Genomic DNA, 17,517 nt, shown 5'->3' with positions numbered 1-17,517 from the left:
ACTGCCCATCTAACATACCTCTGCTTTTTCCTCAGTGAGGTAGTTGTAGCTAGTTCACCAGAAGTGAGCTCTCCTGGCCTGGCAAATGGCTACCATTACATTTGGGTCAGTACAATATGTTACGCATGAGGCTTACCTTGGAGTTTCAATTAGTGTAAAACATAGCTAGAATGATTTTGAAGGGCACAACCCATTTAGATTCAGGAAGAAGAGTAGGCAGAGATAGCACAGATTAGGAGGAGGGGACAAAGATGATGGAGGAGGAGGAGGAGGAGGAGGAGGAGGAGGAGGAGGAGGAGGAGGGAGAGGAGGAGGAGGAGGAGGAGGAGGAGGAGGAGGAGGAGGAGGAGAAGAAGAAGAAGAAGAAGAAGAAGAAGAAGAAGAAGAAGAAGAAGAAGAAGAAGAAGAAGAAGAAGAAGAAGAAGAAGGAGAAGGAGAAGAAGAAGAGAAGAAGAGAAGAAGAAGAAGAAGAAGAAGAAGAAGAAGAAGAAGAAGAAGAAGAAGAAGAAGAAGAAGAAGAAGAAGAAGAAGAAGAAATGGATTGACAAAAGGCGAAATTAGAAGATTTGAAAAACATGTTTCTACCATGAACTTTCTTGGGTGGTCTGAAGCAAGTTGCTAGGTGTAAACTAGAAAATCAATCTGCATGCTGGAAAATACGCAGCAGAAATTAAACCTGGCCTAAAATGTAGCAAGAGGAATAATTTATATACATAGAGAGAAACACAGACACACAGACCAGGGCTGGCCCACCCATGAGGTAAGGTGAGGTGACCACCTCAGGTGGCAGAATTCACTGGGGCAGCAGATCCTGATGTTGATCTTCCTGTCCCCCACCCTCGTTCCTGATGTAGCACCTCCTTCACCCCTTCTTCCCTGGCAAAGAGGGAGTGCAATCTTGGGGGTCTGCCTCATGTGGCTAAATGTACAGTGTTGGGTTTGCTCTGACACCTAAGCGCACGCACACACACACACACACGGCTTGAAGTGGGTCTGGAATTAGCAGAAGTGCCAAATTCTGAAGAAGTGTGCATGCACACGAAAGCTCATACCAAAATAAAAACTTAGTTGGTCTTTAAGGTGCTACTGAAGGAATTTTTTTATTTTGCCAAATTCTTGAGAGAGTTCTAAATATTTCCCCTCCCCCTGCCGCTTTGGCCCCCAAACCTTGGCCTGGGGGTTGCTGGGTTTTGTGGTGTTCCTGCTTACCTGCCTCCGCCTCCCTTCCTCTGGTGGCTACTCTAGCAGCCGTGGTGGCAGCAGAAGAAGGCTGGGAAGGAACTCAAGTCTCCCTGCCTCTCCTAATCCCAGTATATGCATAAAATAAAAATGGATACACTTGGACAGTGTAGATAGTGTCCTCCCACCTTTGGAGACCCATTCTTGGGTTGTAAGGTGGTGAGGCACCTTTTAGGCTCGCAAGATTCTTTAAAAAAAAATCATAGAATGGGGGGGGAGCCAAGGGTCATCTTGACCAACCCTCTGCTATACACCTTAAGTGAGTAAAAAGAAAAGAAAAAGCAGTGGCTACTTCCCTGCTTCTACAAAGTTTTTGACAGCGTGGCAAAATGGTGCCTGCTTCAGAGGACAGATGTCATTGCAAGGCATTGCAGGGCAAAGTCGGCAAGGTGGCCCCAGAAAGCTGTAGGCATGTGGCTATTAGAGCAAAACTTGCTTCAATCATAGACTCAGCAGAAAAGAGCCAACTGGGGTGAGGAGGGGGGGGGAAACCCCACAGAAACAAAATGAAAGTGGGGTTCTACAAGAAGTGTTGCAGTACGAAGGACTGCAGTTGTGGCACTTCAGTAGATGCTTGCTGGGGCTAGAGTTCCACTCCCAGGATGGATAAGCCTCTTACCAAAACACTTTGAGGGCAGGTTTATGGGTGGAGCACAAGTCTAAACAAACCAAGGTCAAGCATGGAGAATTGGCCTAGATTCAGGGCATCATCCAAAGAGAAGGTCAGGCAACAGTCTAGCGTCAATAACTCCATGAGTGCAGGCAAGGTACAAGAGAGCAAGAAGAAGAGACTACACTCAGGACCAGGGACCCAAAGACCAACCATGTTTCTGGCAATTGGGTGGCTCAAGAGGGAGACCTCCGACCTCCTAGGCCACACCCTAATCACAATTGCTGGGAGTGAGGGAGCTTGAGGGGTTATTTTCTCAGTAGGGGACCCCTTACTCACAAGCTGCACAATGACTTGAGATAAGTAGGTGCATGCTATGTTGTTATCATGGACTGGATGGTGGTGGCTCCAATTTCTCCTTTGGTAGTTCCAAATGTTCTTCAACAGGTTTGTGCCTAGGAGGCCATCAGGGGGATCTTCAGCTCTGGTTTTGGGGACCTTAGCTGCTTCTCAAAGTCCTTGATCTGCAGGGTGCCTGGTTCATCCTCTGTGACTGGTACCAGGTCAAGGTTAGGCATGGCAGCTGTTCTACACTCCAGGCACACTGTTCCATTTCCCCTCGCCTGTTTTCCATTCTTCTCCCAACAGTCAGCCAGCACATCTGGTTCCTTGTACCACTGATGCCTTCTGGTGGGGCACTTCTGGTGGCTCCCCATACCGCTAAGGACTGAGGCATTCATGTGACAGGCCCTGCTCTGTGGGACTCCCTATGGGCACAGGTTCTATAGGAACCACCCCTCCCTTCTTTAGGAGAAGGCTATGGACTGCTACTAGCACGGGCACCAGCTCCTGGGGCCGAGTTGTTTTGGGACCCCTCAATATCTTTTGGTAGAGAGTTATCCCCCCCCCCCCATGTTGAGGGAGAGGAGGAGGCTGAAGCCAGGCGTGGCTCATCTCCAGTGGCTGGCTCCTCCTCCTGCTGTGGGGGGGGGGGAGGAGGGTGGAAGCAGCTTCCCACCATGGCAGCATGGGGAGGATAAGCCGGCAGGCACTTGAAGCCACCCAGCTGCTGTATCCAGTTCTATCTCCAGCTCCTCTCGACATCCTGACGTTACACATGTGATGTCAGGACGTAGTGCCACACATTTTGCCACAGGTGTGATGTTGCCCCCCCACCCCAATTTCCCTCACAAGCTGGCGCCTCTGGCTACTAAGCATGACCCCTATGCTATAGCTCCCCAACCGTTTTTTTAGGTGGATGTCTGAATAAGGAGTTGATAATTCCCATTGGGGAAAATTCTAATGGGCTCCAAACCAAGGAATCTGGAGCCCAAAACGATAAAAAAGTAACACCCAGGAAAATCAAACCAGCAAAAAACAACAAGTAAGGCTTGTTTAAGGCTGCTTAATTGTTTACAGCACTACATGCAGATCTGGTTGTTTGGATTTGCAGTGTATATAGTGAGGTTTGGGTACCAATTCTTTGTGTTTGGATAAGTGACTGTTCATATTATGAGCATTTGGATGATGGGACCTGCGTGCATATTGTTTAGAAAGGCCTTTGAAATGTGATTTATTTATTTTTTAACTAAGCAATTACTGATGCTTTTATGAATGTCTTTTTAATTATTGTACGTTGTAGGCTGCCTTGATGTGTGTGCGCGCATGGGGTGTGTGTGTAATGCAAGTGTGGGTCATAAATATGCAGTCAAACAGCCAGCCTTGGGAGGCGGTAGGCTCTCCTTCACTGGAGAAACAAATGCCATTTGTCAGGGATGCTGTAACTGCACAATCTTGCAAGTGGTTTCAGGGGTTGGCAAGGCTTACCAGCCATGGGTCGGATCACTCCTGCGGAGATCCTCCGTGGGGCGGGCTGGTGCAGCGCAACGTGGGAAATTGCGTCTGCGCATGTCCGCAGCGCCGGAAATCGCTTCTGTGCATGCCCAGACGCCGAAAACTGTGCCTGTGCAGAAGCGATTTCCGGTGTCTGGGCATGCACAGAAGCGATTTCTGAAGCCGTGGAAGAGAGTCCCCGTGCTGCGCTGTGCCGGTTTAGCACAGCGTGTGGGGACTCAACAAGTGGGCTGCTCAGTTCGGGGCGGCTCATGGACCGGTTAACCTAGATGCACCGCTGGTCTGCAGATTCTTATATATATATATATTCAAATTTATGTTTTTAGACAAACAGTTGGGAAAATCATGTCTTCGTAATCCTTTCATGGACCACTTGGTTTTTTATATCCAACACTTGCTTCTTCCTTACCTGCCCATGATTCTAAAAGTTTCCATTATCTCCGGTCTACCTCATACTAAAAAGACACACCACTTATCACCTCATTCCTAGAACAAATTCTGGGGAGGGAACCCAACCCTAAACCCTAAAGGCAGCAAGCAATAAGGAAGTGTGTAAACTTTTTAAAAAAAACAAAAACAAATGAATGCACTGCTGATTGAAGAAACGTCAGGCAGGCAGAGAAGGTGGAAGTAAATATGAATGTTTTAATGCACAGAACAACCTGTCGGGACCCTGCTAAAAGATGGCTGCATGAACAGCAAGTTCTGTAAACTCAAGAGCATTTTGTGTTTGCATTCATCACTCTTTCCAAGGGTCTCTAGCAAAGCCTTTGTGCCTGCCTCGTGTTAATTGTTGCATCTCTTCCCTCCAGGATGGTGCCTCTTGTTTGGCTCCTTGCTTGTTAAGCACATTTTCTGGGACATAGTTCTTCCTGGGCAAATGAGTCCATCCTGAAGGGTAGTAGGGACTATCCTACCCACCACTGTTGTGTCCCCCTCCCCAGCTGTTTTGATTTTCCCTCCCCTCCCTCTCCATCTCTTTCTCTTTACTTTTGAACACATAGTCTAGGCATTTAGTAAGGACAAAAGAGAGAGGGAGGGAGGGAGGGAGAGAGGGGAGGAGAGAGATTAAAAAGGAGAGACACTTTTTTAAAAAAAACTAAGCAGAATTATGTACTTCCTTTTTAAAAACAATAATAATAATAGTTGAAAAAAGGAAACAAACAAAAAAAGAAGTCTTGCTGATCTCTCAATTTGCAACTTTCCATGAAGTCCCATGTGGTTTTTCATTCCTCTTTTTTGCTTCAAATTTCCAAGATGCCACAAGTCACCGCCACAGTAGAGATTCTTGTCGTGCGCTTGCCTGGTCCGTTGCATCCTCTCATCGCCCCTTCGACTCACCATACATATTGCGCAGCATGGAGACCATTTTCTCCTCACATGTGATTTTGGTGTCCTTTAAGATGTTGTACCACACCATGCCAGGTGGCCTGACCTCCTCGCTGCGGCAGAACAGGTACGGCATGGTGTCCGTGCGGCTCTGGATGTAGGCGCTGCGGAGCAAGGTTGAGCAGTGGCTGCTGACCTTCTCCAGCCTCCTCAAGATGAGGTGAGCTTTTCTGGAAGGGAAAACGGGACAGTCTGAGACTACACAGGAGAAGGACGCCAGGTGTGGGAGAAGCAGCCAGGGCAACCGCAGTTAGCGGCCGACATCGTGTGTTGATATGCTGGGGCTCCCCAAACGCTTCCTCAATTCATGGCCAAAATGCTTCCATTTCTTCCAGAGTTTGGGGAAACTTTGTTTTAGGGCCAAAATGTCCATATAACCCTTGACTCTGTCCATTTTGATTTCTTATTGCCCCCACCCAAACTTAAGTTTGACTGTCTACATTTCCAAATCAGTTTTAGATAGAGATAGTGTCATCTTGGAAATTCATCAGCATTTACCGTAATGCACCTTTCTCCTGAGACACAAACATCCTGAGGATTTTTGTAAACAACTAACCCAAATATAATGCAGTTTAGTATGTTATTGTTCCTACCATATGCATTTCTGTTCCATACTTTAACCTAGCCTATGCACTTTGGTACACATTTCTTGGTCAGGGAAATCCACTGCAAAATTCTGAGAGGCTGGCCTGCATTTGGTTCGCATATTGCTTCAGAAAGTGTGAATTAAGACAGGTTTGCCTTTGAATGTGGAATGAAACGGATTTCTCCCCCATCTCCAGCGAACTTGTAAAAGTGCAAGGATGTGAAGTCAGCATCAGTAGGCTGCCCCAAATTAGCAGGTGCTAGCATCCCCCCCCTTCATAGACCTGTATTTCCTTGATTGCAGTTGCTCTCTAAGTGGTGCTGACTTTGTGGTGAGAAGAAAGTCAAAGAGGAACGGTCAAGTGCAGTGAACTTGAAAAAGGTGACAGGCCAAGGGTCAGAAGAAAGAACTCTGGAGACGCTGCTAAATCAAAAGGAAGTGTTTACTACAGTGGTTTGAAAGCTCCAAGACTATTGATTATTCTCCTCTCCCTCTGGTGCCACAGTAAAGCTCTGGGTTTCAGCTTTGGGTTTTCCCAGCAGGAATGTAAATTCAGGCTAATGACATGTCAGGCGCAGAGCTCTCATTCATCCAAGTCTAAACAGGGGAATTATTTGATTATGGGGAGCTTTCTGGGTTTTGAAGCTCAGACTTGCCAGCTAAGATGTTTTGTAAAAGGAGTTGGGTTATTTGTTCATGTGCGCGGAATAGAGGTGCCAGCTTCTGGGGGCTGAGCCCTTTTGAGGGGCCAATATTTGGGGGGTTAGGCTGGCACCCCAATGTCCAAAAAGCATTCAGCTGAGTTCAGCATGGCTTTAGTGACCAGCTCCTTCTCCTGTTCCTTCTGCCACAGAGGGGAAGGAAGGTTGAAGCAACCTACCGCCAGTGGCAGCGCCAGGAGGAGTCGGTGGCCATTGAAGCTACATGGCTGCCACGTTCAGCTCCATCCCAGGCTCCTCCTGACATCACATTGCGAAGTCAGGACATTGTGTGTGCCCAACCATCACACACGGCGTTGGCCCCCCAAGCTGGTGCCTCTGGCACAGAGAATGGCCCGCTGGACCTTCATTCCAAGGCTGAATTCCTTACACACTGTATGAAGTGGAGACAACAAAGGGCAATGGCAATGGATGCTGCTCTGTATGGGTGACTGGGACACTGCCGCACTTCCCTGTCATTGGCTCTGGTTCCACCTACTCTTGGTCTCCCTGTCCTCTTCTCTACTAGTCCTAGAGGGCACCAGCCAGAGTTGGATCGAGAGCATTTTTCTGCCTGGAGTATAGGACAAGATAATGTCCCTTTCCATGTTCAGAAGGTGACTTAATTGCTGGCAAAAGGATAGCATCACCCCACCCACCCAAGCAAACCTGAAGGCTACTGAAGGCTAGTTTAGGGGGTGACTGGCCACCTGGCACATCAACATGCGCCCTTCATTGGAGGAGAAGAATCAAGGAGGCAGTACTGCTGCCGCTCCTCAACAACTGCCACCTGAGTGGTTGCCTCCCTCTGCCCAATGATCATGCACCACCCACCAATGGGCAGCTGGCAGGGGGTGAGAGGTGGACAGCAAGTTGAAGGCAAACATGCATCAGTCAACAGTTATGTAGCTTGGCTGTAAAAAAAAAAACACTTTTCTTTATTTACATGGATGCTTAGTATTATACTTTTACAAAAGATGACTCTGGGACTTAAAAGAAGCTCAGGTTAAGAGCCGTCCCCTGCTCCTTGCTGAGGATCCCATCCTTCCACTATTAGCATCTGAGCAATCCCCATGATGACCGCCTGACTGTTGGGAGTTACGGTCTGCTCCCATCCCCATAGCCCCCTGGTCCATTGCTTGCAAGGATCCTCAAGGGTGTGGTTTACAGGAAGCAGCTGTGACTGAATGGGACAATGCAGGCTGGGAGAAGAGGCAGCAACATCAGGCAAGAGTAAATCTAGAAGGGAGGATGGGTTGGAGAGAAGGAGGAGGGAATGGAGCCTTCAGAGACATTCGTTATGACAAGCTCCCTTTCAGCAAAGGATGGATGATTGGGAATATGAAGGCCAAGCTCCTGGTGTGTGAAAAGGTTAATGAAGTACGGTAATGTCTAAAGGTTAGGCTTATCTTTGGCTGACATCTCCCCTCTCCTGCCACCCCCCCCCCCTTAAGGAAGAGGAAGACAAAGGGAAGAGAAGGAAGGGAGAAGGAAATAGGGAAGGCAAGAGCGAGGTACCTCCTGGAGAATGCAAGGAAATCAATTAGAACAGCAGCCAGGACAGGGACATAAATCGTGTGCTGGGTCCTCTCCAAGTTCTCCCTGTAGAAGTTGTGGGTTTTTATAAACCTGGAGATGAAATTGTCTCAAATGCTGACCTGACTCCCACCGAACCCACTCCAGAAAACAGTAATAATCTTACGCAAGTGGTAATTCATTAAGTCATTAAAGGGCAGCATCAAGAAGGGGGGGGCACTTCATGGTATGCCTTACAAGGAGTTTGGTGGCCAGGAGGCTGATTTGGATAGATTTCTGGGTGATTTGCAGCAGATCGTCAAGGTTTCCTGATGCCCCTGATGGCCCAACCCCCCAACCCCTCCTCTACATTATACTTCTGAAAAGAAGAAAGGTTAGGGTAACCAACAGGGATTTTTATGTTGAAGGGTTTGGAGATCAGTTCAGTTTCTTAGCCAATTGCTTAGCTTGGGATTGTTTTATTTTAGAGTTGAGTCTTTTGTGGACCTAGTGAAGAACCCCACAAGCTTGAAGTCAGCTCACTCCTGCCATACACAGTCTACTTGCAGGCACTTTATCCTGCTTGTAGGCCACAGAAACTTCCTCATCTGAGTATATCTTAGGTTCAAGGTCTGGGCAGGGTTGAAGCCTATCATAGATATATATATAGATGTCAAAATATAAGAAGTTGCCTTGCAAAGTCAAGAACGTGGGTTCATTTAGCCTGTTGTTCACCTGCACCAGGAATTAAGTGCATTACCTACCTCGGTGCTGTGGGACTCCAATTTCACTGGCCAGCAGCCGTGCTGGCTGGGTTGATGAGGGTTAATTTATTTATGAAAAATGCTTGCATGCCACTATATCATAAAAATGTATCAAAGAAGTTTGCTAGAATAAAAATGAGATTAAACCATGCAATAAAAGCAAAAAAGTTAAAAACTAGGATCAATAAACTTCCAAACAGCTCATTTCAGTAGCACACAAACTGACCCCTTATAGGTGTTGCAAGCTTTTGATAAGCACCACAGATGTGAGAACCTTCTCACCTCCTGTCTACTGCTGCTGCTCTTATTGTATTGTTTCAGGGGCAGACCATGGCTCAGTTGATACAGTAACTGATTTGCACCTAGAAAGCCCCAGGTTCAATCCCTGGCATCACCAGGTAGGGGTGGGAGACATTCCCTGTCTGAATCCCTGGAGAATTGTTGCCAGCCAGTGCATATACTAACGAGCTAGACGGACCAACGGGGTGGCTGCATAAAACAGTTCCTTATGCTCCTACATGCCGCTTGCCCTTGGATCACAATGTGGTCAATGCAAATATCTTCTCGCTGTTTTCCTGGAACAAATATTTGCTACAAGTTGGGGGGTCAGGAGGAACAGTAAGATTCTTGCAGTGGTGCTGGTGGAGGGCTTAAAAAGAGAGAGAGAGAAAGATGGCTCCAGACAGGAATTGAAGCAGGTGCAGAGAAGAGCTGGCTAGCTTCATAGCATCGCAACCAAGGCCACCTATGAGCTCAGCCTTTTCCTGTCTCCTGCTGACTGAACACTGGGTCTTCCTGCAAGCAGCTGTTTGCAGCAATCTGTGGCTCCTCCTGAAACTGGGCCCTGGAGGTCTTTGGTGTGATGTATTTACGGTGCAGATGCAACAGCCTCCCTTCTCGCCACTAAGTTTTATGGCTCAGCATTTACTGTGGATCCTCTGATAAACATTTCAAGGTAGGGAAATAAATGACCCCCTGAGAACACAAACGTTCTGCTATTAATACTTATTAAGATGTGTCCTCCCCGCTCTCCCCCGAAAAAAAGAGTTGGCTTGCCCTTCTTCTCTTTTGGAGGCTTTGTAAATGGCCAGGGATCTTTGGGAAAGGAGAAAAGAAAATGGGATTTTTTCCTATGCAGGAGGCAAATGCTTTTTTGGACAGTGTCAGGAGGTGTTTGAGGCCAGAATGAAGGGGCATGCACATTCAGCTCTGTAGATGCCAGCCATGTGTGACACGCCACCAAGGCTGCAGGCCAAAGCATCTCCCTGGGCAACCAAAACTTTTAAGGCAGCATAAAAAATTTGGCAGTACAGGGCTGGTTCGACATTGTGCTCCTTGATTTCAGGAAGGGGGTCACAAATGTAAGCTTGCTGGATATAACTACCTGGGTCCAAGCTCATCCTCACTGCGCCAGACAAAGTCCCCAAATTTCTCGTAGTGGGAGTTATAGTGATGCTGGATGCGGAAAAGCATGGAAGTGGAGACCTCCATCAGAGTGTTGTAGGCTGTCTGCTGCTCTTTCCCACTGGTGTAGCCATTGTACAAGTTGTAGATCTTGTCTGCTACCTCTGGAAAGGAAGTAGGAGAAGGAGGGGGAAGGGGGCAATCATCATCTAAGCACAAAGGAAGCAGATCTTGGCCCAAATGGAATGGAACAAAAATACTTTTAGATACATTTTTTGGCTTGGATCTGGAGGCTTAGAGGGTGAGTGGGTTGTAGCTGGAAAAGTTTTCGTGAAATTATGTCCAATATTCACCTCCTCCACCGCCTTCCTCTATAAAGGAAGTTCCCTCAAACCTAGTCAAATCACTGATCTATCTAGTTTAGGATCGTCTACATCAGTTGCCAGTGGGATAAAGAGCTTGTGGCCCCAGCATGACCGATAGTAATGGATTATGGGAGCCGAACTCCAGCAGTGCTGGGAGAAGTGCTTTTACTTTTTTTTAAAAAAGGTGCTGGTACTTACCATGAATTTTTGAAAAGTGCCACACTTTTAACAAAAAGTTGCTGGTACTGCATGCCCTTGAGTACCCCCAGAAAAAAAAGCACTGGCCAGAAGGTCAGAGGTTGTCCACCTTTGATCTACAAAGATCCAGAGTTTCAGACAGAAGTCTTTCCCAGCCCTACCTAGTAATGTACCCAGGGACCTCCTGCATATGGAGCAGACAACCTAGTTATGGCCCTGGCAGAATGGGAATCCAGCAGTGGAGACCAGGTCATCTATTAAAAACACATGGAGCTGCTTTCTGCTCTCGCTTTGGTGCATTCTAGGTAGGAAGGAAGCACTAGAGATATGGTGCCCCCACACTAGTAGGCTGCACGTGTAACATCACTGGAAAGTTGGGCAAGCACTTTGCCACTGTTTTCGCACCCACCCTCAGTCACCAAAATCCCCACTGCTACCACTTTGCATCCTGGGACTATGGTGGGGGAGGTCTAGGGAAGGGAGAGGCATTTTGGCTTAGCAGTAGTTAAGATATTGTGTGTGTGCACATCCATCCTAACAAAGCAAGTTGCTGATTTACAGCAGGCATCTGAAGGCTCCGTCTAATATTAGTTCCTCACTTGTGTTTTTGAGCACATGGAGGGACAAGACACACCTCTTTGAAGTGCAAGGAGGAGGTGTGAGGATTATAAAGTAGGTGCCCAGGGTATATTGGCCTTGTCCATGCTTTCATCCGGCCTGTCCATGCTGCCTGCACCCCTACACATGTACATGCACACACAAACACATACATATAATTCAAACAAGGAAATATAGTGTTGGATGCAGTTCTGAGGTAATCCCCTCACAAGTTTCAGTGTTAATGAGTTGCATATGCCTTGTGGCTGAACGACTGGTCAGCAGATGTTGGAAACAACATGTGTGAAAGGGAGGGACACTAATCTGGCCAAAGTTGCTACTGCAGATTCTACTGTTGGAGGATCAAAGACTGTGGCTCTGGGTTGGGAAAAGACAAGGTGATGTCCACTCAAGCAATAATTCCAGAGGAAGGATCTACCAGATTAACTGAATAATAGAATTGTAGAGTTCGAAGGGACCCCATGGGTTTCCTAGTCCAAACCGCTGTAATGCCAAATCACAGCTAAAGAATCCCGGACAAATGGTCATTCAAACTCTGCTTAAAAGGCTCTCCAAGGAAGGAGAGTCCACCACCTTCTGAAGTAGTCAGTTACGCTGTCAAATAGTTCTTACTATCAGAAAGTTCTTTTTAATGTTTAGTCAGAATCTATTTTCTTGTAACTTAAAGCCATTGGTTTGGGTCCTATCTTCAGGAGCAGGAGAAAACAAGATTTCTCCATCTTCCATGAAACAGCCCTTCAGATACCTGAACATGGCTACCTCTTTTCAAGGCTAAACATACTCCCTCAACTGTTCCTCATAAAACTTGGTTCCCAAACCCTTGATCATCTCAGCTGCCCTCCTCTGCATACATTGCAGCTTGTTAATATCCTTTTTAAACTGTCGTGCACATACTGAATATAATAACATTAAGAAAATACTACTGGATCAGGCCAAAGGCCCATCTAATCCATCACATTATCTTCACAGTGGCCAATTAGAACTTCATGGGAAGCCTACATATAGGTACAAATCTATTGAGAAAATGTCAACATTATTGTGAGGGCAATATCCCACCTCACCCCCTCACCCCAAATGACTGGACTCAGAGCAGCATGCAGAGGCTTCACAGGTGGTCTTTCACCCCAGCTTTAACCAAAATCAACCCTGTGCAGCTTCAGCAAGGCTGCACACACCTCTAGACCTTGCCCTGGAAATATCTGAGCAGTGTGCTAGGTTGCTAAGGACTTGTGTGTGTGTGTGTGTGTAGGGGAGAAAATTATGAAGGTGTGATTATGATCAATTATGACCATAACTCAGCTCTGAAGTCAAGAGCTTTTACCCTCTGCCTTGCTGTCATCCACCAATGGGCATGCCGTTCTCAGAGTGACTGTGCTCAGCTCAGAGTGTCTTCCTCGGGTGTCCACAGCATAGAGGGTGAACCTGGAAGAGAAGAAAACTATAAGGCCTCAACCGTGAAAAGTAAAGTCAACATAATATGCTGGAATGGCTGGAATTATGGTAACCTCCATACATTCTGGTGCAAGATGTTGTCAGACTAAAGCAGGAATAGATAACCTTTCTCCTGCCAAGGGCCACATTCCCTTGGGATTAATCTCTCTCTGCCTGAGGCCCCACCAATTAAGTGGGCAGAGCTAATCACTTTTCATCTCACTCTTCCTGCCACCCCCACCCCTTTCTCTTCCTGGTAGACTGCTCAGATAGGGACACATATCACTCTTGCCAGCGGTATGGATGGCTCACCAGTACTCAGGAGGCGAAAATATGCTGAAATCAGGCCAAGGGTCATGGGGTGCTCACCCCTAGACTACAGGAAGCCTTAAGGGAGACTCACAGCGATGGCTTAGCCTGCAAGCCAACAACCCTTCAGGTTGGTCTGTGATTGGATTTGGTGAAGGTGTCCCTCAACTTACAGAGTAAAGCTAGCATCATTCTGCCAATAGGGAGGTCAGTTCTGCCCACTGAATATTCAGGCCAACAAAAAGTCCGCAGGTGGGATCTATGAACCCCCCCCCCAATCCCTGGTCCAGGGGCAGGGATGGATTGAGCTGCCTCAGGGTACACTGGATCCCCAGTCAGACCCACTGCAAATGTTTGAAAGCACAGGGTTCAATTGTGGCCCAGCAAAAGCACCTGGCAGAACAACTGGACCACCCCCCTGCCCTTCCATCACAGCCTACATCAACAAGTGTGGCAATGGCTGTGCTCCGCCACATCCCACCAGGTATGAATTGCCCTGTAAGTCTTGTGGTAGTACACTGCCACCAAACACGGTGTTTCCAACGTACACTAAAGAGACCAAGGAAATACTATTGTAGGGGTGTTCCCCCCCCACACACACCTGACATGTAAAAAATTACTTTTGGGTTAATGCATGAAGGTTGACCCAGCAGCCTTTGGTGTGGTGGAACTCCCTCCCTCCCATTAAACATCAACAAGTGCCATCTGCATTGATTTTTTGTGCATCTTGAAGATCTTTTTCTTAACTAAACCTTAAGTTCGGGGTTTTTGTTTTGTTTTAATTCCAGTCTATATCTGCATTGTATTTCAAATTGCTCTTATATATGAAGCTGTTTTCATGTTTAATTGTTTTAGGGATGGTTCACAGGAAGTGATTCGTATATGGAAATAATAAATAAATAAATAACACTGAAGACATGCTCCCAAATTCAGAGTGTCTGAAGTACTGCAGGAGAGCACACACTTCCTTTTGCAAGGTGCATGTGGTTCTAAGCACACCATTGTGCCCTACTGAAAAAAAAAAGAAGGCTAACACATGGCTCCACGTGGCATCTGGAGAGGTTTACACTGTAGAAACCCAAGATCCCCTCATCAGAAGCAGTCCAAGTAAATCTCTGAATAAGCTTTCAATTTCTCCCTCTCCCCCTTTCTTATCTGCAACCACTTCCCCGCTTTCTCTATTCTTAGCTAAGTGGTGCAAAACAAGCAAGCAAGCAAGCAAGCAAGCAAAGAAAGAAAGAAAGAAAGAAAGAAAGAAAGAAAGAAAGAAAGAAAGAAAGAAAGAAAGAAAGAAAGAAGGATCCTGGGCTGGCTTTGACAAAGTGCAGATGGTCCAAGCTGCCCAGTGTCAGGGCACCTGCTGATGGAAGGCAGACAGTTGTGCCCTTGAAGAGGAGCGGGAATGGCTCTTTCCGAAAGCAGATGCAGCTCAAGTGGGATTTGGATGGTAACTTTCTGATAGCAAGTTGACCCCTCAAAGTTCCTTTACCTGTGACAAAAGCAACGCTCCATTCTGAGCATCTCAGCAGGGACACAGCCTGTGCAGTTCATTCCCTTCCAGATCCCCACAGTGGGAACTGACTACACCAGGGGTGGAGTAGAATGCCACATTTCCTTCCAGGGGCCATGTTCTGGGATGGGTGGAGCCAGAAGCAAAAGTGGGCATAGCAATTAAACTTAACTTTACCTTTGTGCAGTGGGCTGGTTTCTACACACACTCACACACCACTCTCTGTCCTCCATTCAGGCAAGCAATAGGCATCATCAGAGTTTGGGAAAACATTCCAGCCAAGAAAAAGCACTCCCAGAGGGTGCAAAGCAGAGCCAGTGAAGGGTGTGGGCTGCGGAGAGTTTGGAGGGCTAAACAAAGAAGGAGGGCTTCCTTTGACCCATGGGCCTCCAGTCCTCCACCCCTGGTCAATACTTTTTATTAACCTTGGGGTTCCTTACTCACTGTGAACTGTTCACACAAGGAAAGCAGGGAGAAATGTTGGACAGCCAACATGGGGCACAAAGGAAGGAGTGGAGTTCATGGGAATTTTAGTCAGAATTTGGTTGGTCCCTCTCCCTTTTGCAGGCGTCAGAAATCTGAGAGCTTGGAATCCTTAGTCAAGCCAACCTGATGGTCACAATCGGCTACATGTAGGCAGAACACATGGTTAGCCACAGAAAGCTGAGCAGGACAGCTGCTCTGCTTTGCTGGGGGAATCGTTCCAGTTCTTTAAATACGATGGGTAGCCAGGCATAGCCCTTTTAAACTGTCAATCTGAATTTTGCAATATTGGAAGGGGGGGAGAAAATGCTATGGGGATATATATATGTATGGTGATGAGATGAAAGGGAGAGGCACTGAGAGAGAGAGAGAAATCATATACCGAGAAAGGGATAATGCAATCAGGCACCAGATATGTAAATATGCCCATTAGGCTGTAAAAAAGGGTCTGAGGACACACAGGCTCTAAAGTATGTTCGGAGTGGAGGGTATCCAGGCTCTTCAGGGACAACTGGATGGAGAAGCTGGTTTGCATGTCTGTGTATAAGGGCTCTGCTGGATCAGGCCAGTGGTCCATCTAGTCCAGCATATTCTCATTGTGGCCATCCAGATGCCCATTGGAAGCCATTAGTATGATACCCCCCCCTTGCTATTCTCAGCAACTGGTACACGACCTCCAACGGTGGTGGGATCCATTGGAAGAATAACATTACAATCTTGATTAGTTGCCATGGACAGCCTGAATTTGTCTAACCTTCTCTGAAAGTCACCCAAGATCGTGTCCATCACTACCTCTCCATGGGAGTGAATTCCGCATAGGAGCATATGTCCTGAGGAGGCACCACAGATCTGTTGCCTCAGCTTTACCTGTGACAAACTGTGATCCTTAATGAGAAAGACCAAAGCTCAGCAACAGAGCATAATTCCGCATGTGGAAGGTACCTGGTTCAAGCTCTTGGAGATGCTGGATAGCTACTGCCAGTGGAAATATGATGTTGGATAACACCTCCCATCATTCCTGGCCGTTGGCCATGTTGGCTGGGGCTGAGAAGTGTTAGGAGTCCAGCGACATCCAGAATGTCTATAGGCTCCCATCACTAGGGTAGATAATACTAGGCTAAATGGACCAATGGGCTGGTTCAGTACAATAATGTGCACCTATTGTGGAGAAGGTCCATAGCTTAGCAGCAGAGCACTTGCTTTGCATGCAGAAAGTACCAGATCCCAGTCCTTGGCAGCTTCAGTTTCATAGCTGCCAAGTCTCCCGTTTTCCCCGGGAAATCCCCATTTTTCCAGCTGTTCCTAGCTGAAAAAATGGATTTTTTTGTTTTCCCCCGGTTTATTCTGGTGCGACGGCCATTTTGGAACTAGGCGGAGCATGCTCAGAAGCGACTTTTGATGCTGCTCTGCCCAGTTCCAAAATGGCTGCAGTGCGACTTTCTCTGACAGCAACTTGGCAGGTATGTTCAGTTTAAACGGTACAGTTGGGGGAAAGGACCCCTAGCTTTGCATCTTCGTTTGCAGTTTGTGGAGTCAGCTATGGTGAGTGAGCAGCATTGTGGAAAATGTAAAGGATGGCTAGATTTGAGATATTTACATGAAGAAGGTCTTAGGCTCAATCACCAGCATCTCTAGGTAAGGCTGGGAGAGACTCATCTGCAAACTCACTTCCAGACAGTGTAGACAATACTGAGCTAGATAAAACAAAGGACTGACTTTGTAAAAGGCAGCTTCTTGTTGGCCCTAAGCAGTGAGACCCTGCAAAGGTGCTAAGACCCTGGAGGCTGCCCAAGGATGCCAGGTGCTGAGGAAAGCACTGCCCCCTTAATCCTGGACTCCAGCACAGATGCTCCTCAGCAACAATGGGTCCTCCTCTGCTCTTTTTCAGGCCGCTATAGCTGCCTTAATGTGCCAGCACAACTAACACACCCAGCTTCTATACACCTGTGGAGAGATCCTGAAAGAAAATTGGAGAGAAGTGTGGATGAAAACTGACTTTGTATGCATCTTCCTTGAAAAGTTTTCCTTAGTAGAGGCTGTGAAGCAGAAACAACTTGCTCTTGGCAGGAAGGACCAGATTCTGTCCCTCCCTCCCACCCACCCACCCACGAAAAAACCCACATCCTTCTCTTTTTCTCTGGGAACTGCGTGGTCTTCTGGTACCTTATTTTCCTTTTTGGAAAAAATATATATGAAAAGTCTTGATCTTCATGTAAAAGCTGCTTGCGGTGGATGACTAGGTCTCGCCTTCTATGACATCTCGTTCCCTCGCAGGGTCTGTGCAGCTGGATGGGCCCAAATATTAAGAGCAGAGTGTTCCCAGCAGCATAAGCACGGCTATATGGGGCCCCACATCTGAAGGGATTGGACCATGCCAGAGTTTATTGCGTACAGAACAAAATGAAAGGCACAGCCCAGGAACAAAGGCAGGCTGGTGTGTGTTTGTGTTTCAGCAAGATCTCTCCTCCTAGCGATAACAGCTGCCTGGGGTTTTTTTATTTGGGTGGGGAGACAACTATTTTGCAGAATCCAGCTCAGCCTTCA

At 47.2% G+C, this 17,517-nt stretch overlaps 1 protein-coding gene across 1 annotated transcript in view; it reads right to left on the bottom strand.

Annotated features, from left to right (window-relative positions):
- Positions 1–4,310: 4,310 nt before the first annotated feature.
- The window catches only part of ASTN2 (astrotactin 2), a 605,773-nt gene continuing 592,566 nt past the window's right edge, over positions 4,311–17,517 (bottom strand). Inside the window, 3 exon segments of the mRNA XM_035112940.2 lie at positions 4,311–5,262; positions 10,040–10,223; positions 12,562–12,662. Coding sequence (XP_034968831.2) covers positions 5,025–5,262; positions 10,040–10,223; positions 12,562–12,662 — 523 coding nt within the window. The 3' untranslated portion in view covers positions 4,311–5,024.

This window comes from Zootoca vivipara, chromosome Z (genome assembly GCF_963506605.1).
Source record: "Zootoca vivipara chromosome Z, rZooViv1.1, whole genome shotgun sequence".
Taxonomy (NCBI): domain Eukaryota; kingdom Metazoa; phylum Chordata; class Lepidosauria; order Squamata; family Lacertidae; genus Zootoca; species Zootoca vivipara.
The sequence above is the reverse complement of the archived record's forward strand: the minus strand, read 5'-3'. Positions and strand labels throughout refer to the sequence as shown.